Source organism: Panicum virgatum, chromosome 3K (genome assembly GCF_016808335.1).
Source record: "Panicum virgatum strain AP13 chromosome 3K, P.virgatum_v5, whole genome shotgun sequence".
NCBI lineage: Eukaryota > Viridiplantae > Streptophyta > Magnoliopsida > Poales > Poaceae > Panicum > Panicum virgatum.
In genome coordinates, this window is record NC_053138.1 from 18,232,047 (window position 1) to 18,245,110 (window position 13,064).

At 49.8% G+C, this 13,064-nt stretch overlaps 2 protein-coding genes across 2 annotated transcripts; one reads left to right on the forward strand and one right to left on the reverse strand.

Annotated features, from left to right (window-relative positions):
* The first annotated feature begins 6,876 nt into the window (after window positions 1-6,876).
* On the forward strand, window positions 6,877-9,180 carry LOC120701282 (profilin-9-like). The gene is made up of 3 exons (XM_039985396.1): window positions 6,877-7,312; window positions 7,429-7,566; window positions 8,759-9,180. Exons 1-3 carry the CDS (start codon window positions 7,058-7,060, stop codon window positions 8,891-8,893), a joined length of 528 nt encoding a protein of 175 aa, XP_039841330.1. The 5' UTR covers window positions 6,877-7,057; the 3' UTR covers window positions 8,894-9,180.
* Window positions 9,181-10,134: 954 nt separating this feature from the next.
* Window positions 10,135-11,026, reverse strand: LOC120700675 (60S ribosomal protein L8-2-like). The gene is made up of 2 exons (XM_039984921.1): window positions 10,584-11,026; window positions 10,135-10,477 (listed from the first exon to the last, which is right to left on the reverse strand). Exons 1-2 carry the CDS (start codon window positions 11,024-11,026, stop codon window positions 10,135-10,137), a joined length of 786 nt encoding a protein of 261 aa, XP_039840855.1.
* Between the last annotated feature and the right edge of the window lie 2,038 nt (window positions 11,027-13,064).

Genomic DNA, 13,064 nt, shown 5'->3' on the forward strand with positions numbered 1-13,064 from the left:
AGTCATACAGAGCTTTATTCAACACGTACACGAGGGGTGAAGTGACAACACAACGCTACACCAAACAACCATAGGATAACGACTAGCATGACGGCATGGAGGACTAGCTCTTCATCCATCCCGGCTCCACTTGATCAGCTTGGGTGCGGACATGATCTACTCGTAGTCTCCTGGCACAAAGTCAGGATCCTCTGGAGAAAAATCAACAGGGGTGAGTACAAAAGTACTCAGTAAGCTCCACCTCGCCCTACGGGAGGGGAAATGACATGCACGACGCACATTGAGCACAATGCATTAGCAATGCAACTAATGGTATGCAACTCTCCCCGACACAATCCACAGTAGGTAGCTCACTAGTTGTCAGGACCACACCGTAGCCTGTCCATACCATGGACACGGACCATTCGAATGGATTATACACTATGCAGAGGTCGTACACTGTACCCACACGCTCGGCTGCACAAACGGACAACCACATAGCCGACACCCAGCCGTGGTCACGCCCTAGCCCGGCCACACAAACCCTCGGGCCCTGACCCCAATGGTCTATACTCGTAAACCATCCCCGCGACCGTTAGGCTAACCAGTGGGATTAGGCTAAGTCCGGCCCATACCAGAATGTGTGGTCGTACTAAAGTAAGCTAGGTGAGATGTCAAAACAACTCGGTCCTTATGGTTCACCACGGCAGCAACCATCCCTCAACATGTCTACTCGAGCCTACCACCACGGTAGCACTCACCTGCCAGTCTACCACCACGGTAGCGCCGGCTCCAGCATACCCAGCTGCCCTGGTCTCAGCCAGATCCCTTCGTATCCTATTATCAGCTCTGGATATGCATGACTACTCAGATGCATGCATGAACACACTCAAGTACTGGTATATGTAATCGATCCTAGACCCAGGCTATAGCTAAACGTCCTCACATGGATGCAACCACTCACATAGGGGTCGATGAAACTTGCCTTCGCTTGCGTACGCGTCGGCGGCGGCGGCTTCCTGCTCGTGGTACGGGTCTTCAGGCTCCTCCTCGGTCACTCCGTGATCTACGGGCGAAAATGGCACAACCGGCAAACAAACACAAGCAAGCAATAAAATAAGCTCAAATGAAGATGAAAATAGGAGGAATAGATAGTATATGATTTGAGGAGAGTTAAGGAAAAAGAGTTACGTGAAAAGGAGTTGATATGAAGGAGATATTGAGTTTACAGTATTGATTGGTAGAATGATTTGGATTAAGTGCTCACGGCCTGGTGGGTGTTTTGGGCCTTTATTAGTTTTGTGGAGTTAATGGTCAAGGGAGCTGCCTGCCATCTCACCTTGGCACGGAACAGCTCGAGGAAGAGGGCCAACTGTTGGAGCTTCGTCTCGTGAGTGAGCTGGCCTCGGGAGAAGTGGTTCAGCTAGCGGAGCGAAGCGGCTCGGAGTGCTTGGGCTGGTGACTAGACTCGTCACGGCCTCGCTCCTTTTATAGGCGAGGAGAGCAGCGGCGGCGGCGCGCAGGGACGGCGACGGCGTGGGCTGCGGTAGCTCGTCGTCAACGCGAATAGTGGCAGCACTGAAGGCGCGAGCGCCGAGGCAGCAAAGCCGGCGAGGATGCTGCAGCGGCGCGGTCGAGGTGGGGACGCGGAGGTGGGCGGCACGGCGTGGTGCCGGCGACAGTGCGCGGTCCCGTCGTGGGGCCGGCGTGTCGCGCGTACGCAAGCGAGAGCGAGCGGGTGAGGCGGTTCAGCGGAAAAAATCTCGGCCGGCACTGTGCGTGACGACCCCGATTTATAGCGAGGTGGGTGCTGCCTTGACGGGTCATTTCAAGGTCAATGGTGTTTGTACTCTGTGGCTTCCCGGGAATGATGAAGTTATGGCAAAGGAGGTAGGCACTGTCATGATTGTCTGGGAATTATGGTATAGTACGGTGACTCGAGAGGCTTTTATGGAAAGAGACGAGATGATTTTTGTCGTAGGTGCAAGCATGCGTATGCTGGTTACTGGAGGGAACGAATGTACTAACGCAAGGCAAGAGTATAAAATAGTTTGCCTAGTAATTATGTAATACCTCATATGACGTTAGTATTATTTTACGTTACTAGTTTAATTGCAACATAAGTTTTATTTTAGTGATTGTTGGAAATTGAGGTGGCCCTACTAAGTTGAGGATCTACACCAACTCACTTCAAAGTCGGTCAGCTTCTAGTTACTTAGTGTACCGGGTCCTTTTGACGGCAGAGCCGCCTTTTGCTTCCGGGAGGCAGAGCCTACCAACAGATGAAGCTGGCTTCCGGGTGGCAGAGCCAACCTTCGATGAAGCCCAGACCCTTTTGTGATCTTGGGTGACAGAGCCAACATTCGATGGCTCACAACTTATACACTAAGTGCTAAGCTTAACCGGGAGACTAACACTTATAAAGACGCTTACCTTATTGGAGCAACAAAGGAACACACACCTTGTGGTGGCTAACCTAGCACACTCTACTTATGCTCACTTCTACCATGCCCTTGGATGTGTGTGGGATGGAGTGGAGTAGTAAGGCATGACAAGGGATGGCACCCTCCTTATATAGGCACACATACCCTCTTGGATGAGTGACACATGTCACACTCTAGGAAGTTCCCTACAAATATCTATTTCTAGAAAATTCTAAATTTTACCATGACAAGAAAATATCCAAGCTTCATGTCTTCTTATGATTCTTGTGGAACATTCTAGAACCTTGTCATGCTGAACAAAATTATGCCATGGTTTATTCTTATTTTTATAGAACCATCTAGGAGTTTGCATTATATATTTCAACACTCCCCCTTAATCGTGATGGAAACTGGGATGTTACAGCGCGGCGGCTTGGATCTCAGCGCCGAGCTCGGTGTCAGGATCTGCGGCGCCGAGCCCTTTTTACCGTTTGGAGAAGGGATTGAATTTTTCTTTACCTTTACTTTATCCGGCCATTCTTTTACGGCGCTGCCGCCCAACCTCCTGTCGCCCTCCCCGTCGCTGCGGCGCCGCCGCCACTTCCACCGCCGACCGCGCCTGCCCGGTCCTTCCTCCGACACCCCTTGCCTCGTCCTCGTCTCCATCGCCCCCTAGGTCGCCTTGCCTCCCCTCCCTGGTACAGGCGGCACCTAGATCCCGACACGGTCACGCGGCCCGCGCGGGCGGCGGCTATTCGCGGGCCGAGCCGCAAAGGCTCCTCTAGGAGCCGACGCAGGAGAGGGAGAGGCGAGTTGCCGGCTGCTGCGGCCTCCTCTGAGGTACCGAGCGCTCCCATTTTTTTTCAAAATAGTTCGACTAAAATTTAATGTAATTAGTTTAGTTGATATAGTTATTTACTGCAATTAGTTTAGTTGATATTTAGTTAGAATCTTTTTGTAGAAATATACTTAGATATGTACTTCTGTAGTTTAGTTATCAATTTTATTCAGAAAATTAAGGTAGGAATGGAGGATATTTATTTTTCTTAGGAAATTAATATAGTTAGCTATCAAGTTTAGTAGATAATTTATTTACATATGTTTAGGGAGACAATTCCATTATTTTTAGTAGTTTAGGCAGACAATTCCATCATTGGTGGAAGTACTATAGCTAGCAATTTAATTTAGTGTCAAATTTATTTAGTTAAGAAATGTGTCAATCTAATTACAAGTTTTGTGTCGTGCACATCAACTAGATGGATAATATAGTGACCGTTTATCATGGAGGAATTGTGGAGACAGATCAGTTTTCGAATGTCACATTTGTTGGAATGGACAATGTTTCTTTGATGTTTGATACTCGACCGTTGTTCAGTGAGCTGATTGCTAGGGCTCGTGAGGAGTTAGAATGGAATTCAACAGATGATGATATTTCAGTTGTAGGGGTATTGCATTATGGTAAATCAGGGCGAGTTTTTAGCCGGCAAGTTCAAATTGCATTAGAGGTTGGATGGGATAGGTATGTCAATATTGTCATGAAGAATGAGATACAATGTCTTGATTTGGTTATGCGGAAGATTTCAAAAGATCCCACCCCCCTAGTGTGTCCACCTCGTAATGATCATCCAACGCCTCATGTGCTATCACCAGAAGGGGGTAATTCGGCACCCACAAATCTGTTTTTACCAAACATTCAGATCGATGATGATGGTGGGGTTCAGGGTCCCTGATGTTCAATCCGGTCCGAATCAACTGGGATTCTTCTTAATGTTGGTATATCTCCTCAAGAGTTACCTACTAGTTAGGATCCTCCAAGTAAGTCGCTTTGTTAAATATTTTCATTTTCAGTTCGATTTGACCCTTAATTTCATTTGTGGGTATCAATATATTTTTTCTATTTGTGGACGGAATGCAGGAGATGTCCCTAATAATATTGGTATTACTCCCGAGATAGCACCAGTCCATACAGTGCGGGGCTCTAATAATGTGGAATGGCCCATTCATGATCAAGAGGAGCCTTATGAGAATGAAAGAGCTGTAGATTCAGATGACGACCGTCCTATTCCCCCATTGAACGCAGAAGATAGAGAGCTCATCAGACACGTTTGTCCTGATATTGATCCAGAGGTGCCAGAATTCAGCGATGTCTGGAATCTTGAAAAGACATATGCAGAAGGAAGAGAAGCTGATCTCTTAGAGTGTCGTGAGCATGGTGATGATGAAGTACTTGAAATTAAGAAGGGTATTGTTTTTAGAAATTTGCCTACACTACGGAGGTGGTTGCAGGAGTACTCAGTGAAACGGAAAAGATCTTTCAGGGTGAAGCATTCTTATGTGCAGAGATATTACACAGTTGTGTGCGACCAGACAAATTGCAATTGGCGGGTATGTGCTCGGAAACAGAAGGTCACGGAAAAGTTCAAGATCACAAAGGTCGTAGGACCACACACTTGTGCTGAGGAAAAGCTAGAACAGAGACACCGACAGCTGACATCTACACTCATTGCAGCAAGATTGTGCTCCATATTGAAGGTACAACCCAATATAAAGGTTAACTCAATTATTGAAATAACAGAGAAACTATTCCATTAAACTCATTGCCGGGATTACATAATTCTACTCTACTGAGTGCACCGAGAATATTTGCCCTTGCTAATTGCTTCGGGCCCGGCTTCCTCCGCACAACGTGCCCTCCCTCGCTTTCTCTCCGTCAGCTTCACGTTCTGCCGCCGTCTTACGATCCACCTCCTCTATCCTCTTGCGGATTTCTTCTTGATCTTTCTTGCACTTCTCCTCTTTTTGTTCCTCTTGCTTCATTCAGTGCCAACGTTCTGCAGCCCACCTTGCTTCTTGTTCCACATAGTCCTTAGCCTGCTGCGACTGCTCGGTGTCGAACCACTGCACAAAATCACAAAGAGGTGGAGGAGACTTTGTCCAACTAAAATTAGAATCATAACACAATCTAAGAGTGACAAAGACAAATAGCGTATGTTCTTGTGCTACCTTAGCCCAGTCTTTGCCGTATCGCTTGGTGGATCATATTCGTAGTTCTCACACATAAAGAACATCATCCCGTAGTCATCGCCTAAAACATCTGATTTTATTAACTTGCACAACGAACCGCAGAAACATATTGGCACATCAATTCCTTCGGATATGGTTGTTTTATGCTTGCTCCGTGGAATGTAGGTTGATCCCGAGAAAGACATTGGCACTTTGATGTAGTGCGCCTAATGACGAATAATTATTTCAACAATGCACCTATTGCAAACAAAATCCATATGTGAAAAATTAAGAGGGCATAGAGGATACTTTTCTCTTGTATATCTGTGGTTTCAATCGGTCTTCCCAAGGTCAAATTTGTCATTTGGGCGAGTGGAGGTTCTGATAAAACCGAGAAGGGGTGGAACAAATGATACAAGCTAGAAAGAAGGGAAGAAGGAGGAGATATAGGCCAGTAGGCTCGGCGCCACAAATTAAGGCGCCGACTTGGTCACGTCGATTGCAATGGCCTGCGCGGCTCGGCGCCGTAGTCCGTGGCGCCGAGATGTGTTATCTCGGAGCCGTGAATTGCGGCGCCGACCAAGGGTTCATTTTTATAAAAAATTACAAAAAATCGTATATGTGAAATTTTTTCACGAAAAGAATTAAATTGCAAAAAGTACGGTCCTATCCACTGTGCGGCGCACGTACCCATCGCGGGATAGCGCCTTGCTTGTGCCTCCACAACTTTTGGCCTTCAGGTTTGGGGATGGGAACGGAAGCGGAAACGGAGGCGTCACGAAAAGGAGGAAGAGGCGGTGGTTTCACGGAATCACGGTTGAGATCAGATGTGCTTGAGCTCAGGATGGAATCGGATCGGGTTCGGAAATTTCGAAATTCATCTTCCTAGCCGTTTCCATTCCAATCCTCGTTTTTTTTTTGGCTGAGGGCAGAGGTGGAGCTACTCCATTTTGCTGAGGAATTGTTCGAGGTCCGATCGGATGGGGTGGAGATCAGGGCGACCCCATATCCGTATGTTTAGGTTGGACGCAGTCAGGTTGGTCCTCGGACCTTGGGTCCTTGGTGATGCGAGATGCTGAACGCTTTGCTCTTCGTGGGCTCGTGGCGTGGTGGGGGCTGCGCTTTGAGGCTAGACTTCACAAAGCTCAACTTCCGTGCCAAGGAACACGATTGTGCAGAGTATATAGTGGTCCAAAAAGGAGTAGCTTCTGTAATTTTTTTCTTCTTCCGTCCTTTTTCCTTTCAAAAAACAAGCTACCGTTCATATCAAAAAGAAAAAAAAGAGCTTAACACAGTTGTTGATCAGGCTGATGGGCTTAAATTGTCGGCCCTTTCAGCACAGAGATCTCGTTGGGCTTGTATCATACTAAAAGCAGGCCCACAGTGGTTCTTAAGAGGGCCGGGTTGTTCTTGCTCGTGTGCGTCGACCAAACCCAAGCCCCATTATGCTCGTTCTTTGCAGTGGCATGCAGGGCTCCGACACTTCAGCGCATCCATGGCTCGCCGAGGGCGCTTGGATATCCGAATCCTTCCTGCGGCGGAGTGAGCAAGCAGCCCCCTGAAAGACGGCGAGGTCGACGGGCGCGAGGAGACGAACGTGTGGCCGGAGCGAGCGCGGGGATCCGGTCCTCCTCCCACTCCCCGATCTATTTATGCCACCCGCGCCACACGCATCGCCACTAGAACTCGGCGGCCGGGGATCGGAGCACGCACGCAAACCCTCAGCAGATCGATCGATCTCCCCCTCCGATCGGGATCGTCAGGGAGCAAGGAGGAGGGCGAAGATGTCTTGGCAGACGTACGTGGACGAGCACCTTATGTGCGAGATCGAGGGCCACCACCTCACCTCGGCGGCGATCCTCGGCCACGACGGCGCCGTCTGGGCTCAGAGCGCCGCGTTCCCGCAGGTCATTGCAATTCTTCTTGATTTTTGCATGGTCGCGCTGACATTTCTTTTTCTTTTTTGAAGACTAATCGCGCTGACATTTCTGGGGTGATTTTGTTTGTGCGTGTGTGGTGGCAGTTCAAGACCGAGGAGACGGCCAACATCATGAAGGATTTCGATGAGCCGGGGCACCTCGCCCCGACCGGCCTGTTCCTTGGACCCACGAAATACATGGTCATCCAAGGCGAACCTGGCGCTGTCATCCGTGGCAAGAAGGTGATGCATGACTGCCCATCGCCGCTGCTGATCTCTGTTTCTGCATTTTTTTTGAATTAAACTTTCTGCCTTATTCTTGTAGTCATGTTTGTGTCAGTATAGAACGAGCAGGGTAATATCTTTTTTTAAAAAAAAACTTATTAGTAGCGTAATATCTCCGACGAGGAAAACTCACATATACCACATGTCCACATCAAAGTAGACAGACAGTAATGCGACCTTTTTTTTCCTTCAGGAACTCAGGGGCCCTTTGATTGTTCTGTTTTTTTGCTCATAACCCATATAATTCACTTTCCTTATTCATTCACATTCATATCATTTGTCAAAGATTTCCAAAACGTAATACATTTGCAATAGGATAACCCTATGTAGTCTTTACAAAGATTCAGTGTCGTTTTTCACCACATTTAAACTTTCAGGTTCCAAATCCATCAGTTGTAGTTAGTTCTTCCTAAATTGATATCTTTCATTGACATTATATGAGTGTTACGTAAAATTATGTTATATGGAGTAGTATATAGTTGGACATATCTTCATTATTCCCAACACTAAATTAAAGCTGCAGACACTTTTTTTTTTGAAGAGAACGGCAAGAGATTTGCCGTAATTTTTATTAGAAGTAGAAAAAAATAAAGATTGAGCCTATATGTGGGGGTGCCTTTACCATTGTGGTGATCTCAAAGAGAATTGACAAGTTACTGGCAATTTTCATTTGCACGTGTCTTTGATCTAGAACAGACAGACGTCCCTTGAGGTACCCACATGCGTTCTTGGGATATACCACGTCTGGCGTATAGTTTACAATAAAACCAACTTATTGCTTCTCTTAAGGTCCTCCGTGCTTTCTTGGACTGTACCATGTATGATGTACCTACTGAACTACTCTCCCCTCCCAAATTATTAGTCCTTTTGGATTCATTTTCTAGATTTATAGTTTTTGTTTGCATCTACAAATCTATTATATCTAGGTGTATAGCAAATCTTACGAATCTAGAAAAGCCAAACCAACCACTAATAATTTAGAACGGAGGAGAGTATTTTTTTTAACCTGCTTGTGATTTTTGTATATAATAAAAATTATAAGGCATTCAACCATATTATGTCACTCTTAAACGCTGAATAGTACAAGATTGGGCATATCTTTCCGTCAGTAGTATGAGTGCATTACAAATTTCTTGTTTTTGTTTCTCAGGGATCTGGCGGGATCACGGTGAAGAAGACTGGGCAGGCACTCATCATTGGCATCTACGACGAACCGATGACTCCCGGGCAGTGCAACCTGGTGGTGGAGAGGCTCGGCGACTACTTGATTGAGCAAGGCATGTAGCCGCCTATAGACGATATGGTTCCAAAATAATAAACACATTGCAACTGCATGTTGCCGCGTTTGCCTGGCCCTTCTTGTTACCACCCTGCCTATTGCTCCTCTGGACATTTTCAATTCTGACTTCGTCGCTTTGGTTCACAATTTTTCGATCATTTGGCTGTTTTGTGACTTGTGTGTAATGAACACTCTTTACGAGTGTCGTCTAGTTTACAATGCAGGCAACAGGCAGATATATTTTGTGCAATGCTAGTAATATTAGAGCAACTCCAATAGTTCCATATCTCTCTTCCCCATCCTTGTTTTTTTGGAAAAAAAAAACTCTCCAATAGTTTTCCATTATAATTCCCCATCTCCTAACAATTGGCATATTGCTCATCCTTGTGCTTAAAGATACGCACGACTCTATGACTCCCCATCGTCGGCACCTCTTCTCCCCGCGTCCTACTTCACGCCGCGCGTCGTCCTCCTTGGCTCGTCGTCGAGGAAGCAGGATTGAGCTTGCGCGCCATCGCCAAGTACAAGAGGACAAGCACGGCCCGTCACTGCCGACCAACTACAAGAAGATGCTCTTCATTCAGTAAGGAGAAGGTCGTGGCCGCCGCCACTTCTTCTCACAACGATTTCGGCCGTCACGGTGCATCACTGGCGCAAGTAATAGGTAAAATGGAACCCCCTCGTCGTCCTCTTTCTTTTTCCCAAATTTTAAGCCCTCTTGTGCTCTAAATCGTCAGCAATCTGATTTGTAAGAAGCTTCTGTCTGTCACCTATGGAAGTTTCTCGTGGAATTAATCTTGTGGGATCACAACTTTTTATTTTTGGGAGTAACAATAGGGAACTATTGGAGATTGATTTTTTTTATCTCCCTATACCTATTTGAGGAGTTGACAAACAACAAATTTTGGAAAGAAAATATTGGGAACTGTTGGAGATGCTCTTAGAAAGGAATAAGTAAAGGTAAGCTTGGTATAGTAGGTCACCACAATATAGCAACAAAAAAACACTCTTCACTCAAAATGTGATGTGCGAGGAGAGGGAGACATCAAATCTAATTAGATCTCAAACAGAAGAGTACTCTGCTGTATTTAAACGAACTAAAAGGAGAAGATCGATTAATAATTATACTCGACAGCGTACTTAGATCCAGCAAAACCCTAGCTAACAATAACTCTCTCCCTCTCAAACGACGTACAAGAACCAACGAGTAATAAGCAAAATATATCTGTGTGCAGGCGCGCGAGATCTCATAGCATAGATTTGCCGGCGGTCACGGCGGCTTGGCCCCTGCGCCCTCGACCGGTGCTCCGCGCGGCGATCTGGCCGGCCTTGGCACCGGGCGGAGCGTCGCGGCGGACGGTGGAGGCGTGGCCAATGTGCTGGTGGTTGCCTCCTCCGTGGGGGTGGTCCACGGGGTTCATGGCCACGCCGCGCACCCTGGGCCAGCAGTTCCTCTTGACGCGGAACTTGTGGTAGGCGTTGCCGGCCTTGAGCAGTGGCTTCTCCGTCCTGCCGCCGCCGGCGACCTGCCCGACCATGGCGCGGCAGTTGCTCTGCAGCAGCTTCTTGGCGCCGGACGGGAGCTTCACCCTGCATCCACGATCATATCGTTTATTTATTACATCAATTAGAATGATCGCACATCAATTCGAATGCTGCATCATGCATGCATGGTGGTAGATATATATATAATAACCTGGTGGTGCCGTTGTCTGTGTTGTGGCTGATGACGATGGCGTAGTCGCCGGAGCAGCGCGCGAGGGCGCCGCGGTCGCCGACGTGCCCCTCGACGTTGCAGACGACGGTCCCCTCGGGGAGCGTCCCGATCGGGAGGACGTTGCCGATGCTGAGGTCGGCGCGGCGGCCGCAGTAGATGGGCTGGCCGGTGTACATGCCCTCGGCGGCGATGAAGAGCTCCTTCTGCTGCCCGTAGCGGAAGGGGTGGCGGAAGGTGACGCGGGCGAGCGGGGCGCCGCGGCCGGGGTCGTGCACGATGTCGGTGACGAGGCCCTTGAGGTAGCCGCTGCGCTCGCCGACGTCAAGCGCGCGGAACCGGGCGGGGCCCTTGCGTTGGTGGGTGTGGGACTTGAACACCGACCCCGCCGCGCCCTTGCGCTGCGCGCGGATGACACGGCCCATGGAGGAGGCGGCGGCGGCGGCGGCGGCTTGTCGATGATGGATCGGAGGACGCGGCCGGGGTTTTGGTGCACGAGTTTATACAGGTCAAATTTACACGGGCGGTTTCGTACGAGGCACGGAAGGGTTACGTTACCTGGCTGGGCCTGGCTGGCTGTCTCATTGGCGGCGTAGATCCGCCGCTGGGTAGTGGGTTTTGGGCTGTGAGCCGTCCGATCAGACGTGAGGATTGTTTATTATTAGAAACGGGGAGGCGCAAAGCGTGAGCACAACGTACGGTCTCGTGATGGAAATACGGGACGAGAGATAGGCACTAGGCAGTTGCTATCTTCAAATCTGAGGATTTTCCGATGCAAAACTGGTGTCATAAGATTTGCCGTCCAAATACTCTAAGGGTGGTGATTCCTTTTGCTTTCCTTTCCTTTTTGGTTGAAGAGGAGATCTGTTGCTGGCTACTGGGACCAACGGCCCACCTCGGGGAGCCGAGATATAACTGGGCTGGACGTGAAAAGGTCGAAAGGGCTATCTACGATGGGCCTTCTTACCTTCGTCATATGAGTAAGTACGGGCCTTTTTCACATTTTCACCTACTACAGCAATCATTCAGCAATTCTCAGACCGACCAGTCAGAACACTCGACTAGCTGACTCTGCCGGCAGTCGCTACTCGCTACGCTCCGCCGCTGCTGACCAGTGTTCACCACCCAACCGGCACGAGGCGGGAGGACCAGGCGACCAGCAACGGCAGCGCGGCGCCCGCGCCGTCCCTGCGAAAGGCGCCGGCGCAGCCTTGCTGCCCAGCCGCGGCGGCCGGCGCCGTCTGCAAAGCCCAAGATCGAAGCCGCTAACCACCCCCGTCGCCCACGAGATGCGCGCGCGCACCGGCCGCCCACCCTCTCTCGGCGCCCCCGCCGCAACGCGCTCTCCGGGTCGGTGCCGGCCGGCCGCACGCCGCAGCAGGACCGCGCCGCACGTTACGTATCCGACGGTGTGCCTCCCAGCTGCACGCCACTCCTCCCTCGTCCTCGCCCGCGAGGCCGGCGTCGCGCGCGCACGGCGCCCGCACGCGTATCTCCGCCTGGCCGCACGGTGTGGACGTGTACTTCAACTCGCTCGCCAGGCATGGCAGGTGGCGCTGGACCACCCACCCAGCGCCGCGCCGTACCATACCGTGTCCGTCCGCGGATCGGACCTTATCCGCGCGGCCGCACGCACGCACGCCTCCGCCCGCCGCCGGTGACCAAGCCCGGCCACTTGTCCGCGCCGAAGTCCACGCTCCTCTCGCACGCCGGCGGGTCCACGCTCCTCTGACACGCCGGCGGGCGCCGAATCGCCGGCGCGGGGCGGGAAGTCCACTACTGGCCTTCAATTCTCCGCCTCGCGCTGCTGCTAGATAATTTCGCGCGCGCGTGCCCGTCGTGTTCACACCACCCCGCCGTGCTTTCGCACGTTGCCGGAGTTCTTCCGTGCTGGGCTACGCGTCGCGTCGCACGCTTTACTCCGTCCGTCGTTGTTCTGCTTTGCATTGGCTTCGTCTCTTCGCCAAGTAGGGGTGCCAATTTGAGGTGTGTGAGAGGTGGCTGCACTGCTCCCTTTCCCGTCTCCTTTTCGAGTTCGGTCGTGCGCGTGGGCACGGAAAGTGCGTGCGCGCCCCCCAGTTGCGGCCGCATGTAGCTAGCCCGGCACTACCTGCACCGGGCCGCAGAGCACACTTGCATTGCATGGTGTGACAAAGATCAGGAATTTTTATTTTTTTAATACAAAATTATACTGTAATTATGAAATAATATCCTGAAATTTCAAAACTATACCCCCTTTCGTCTGTCCAGCAGACAAAATCTAAATTTCGTCTACCCAGAGGACGAAAATACAGTATGTTCGTCCTATCGTCAGATGAAATCTAATTTCGTCGAACCAGTAGACGAAAATGCATGAAAAAGATAATTTTTGTGGGGCCTGCTAATTTTTGTCTACCCGTTGTTGGACGAAATCTATAAATTTTGTCCAACGGGTAGACAAAATCTAATTTTTGTCTACCCATT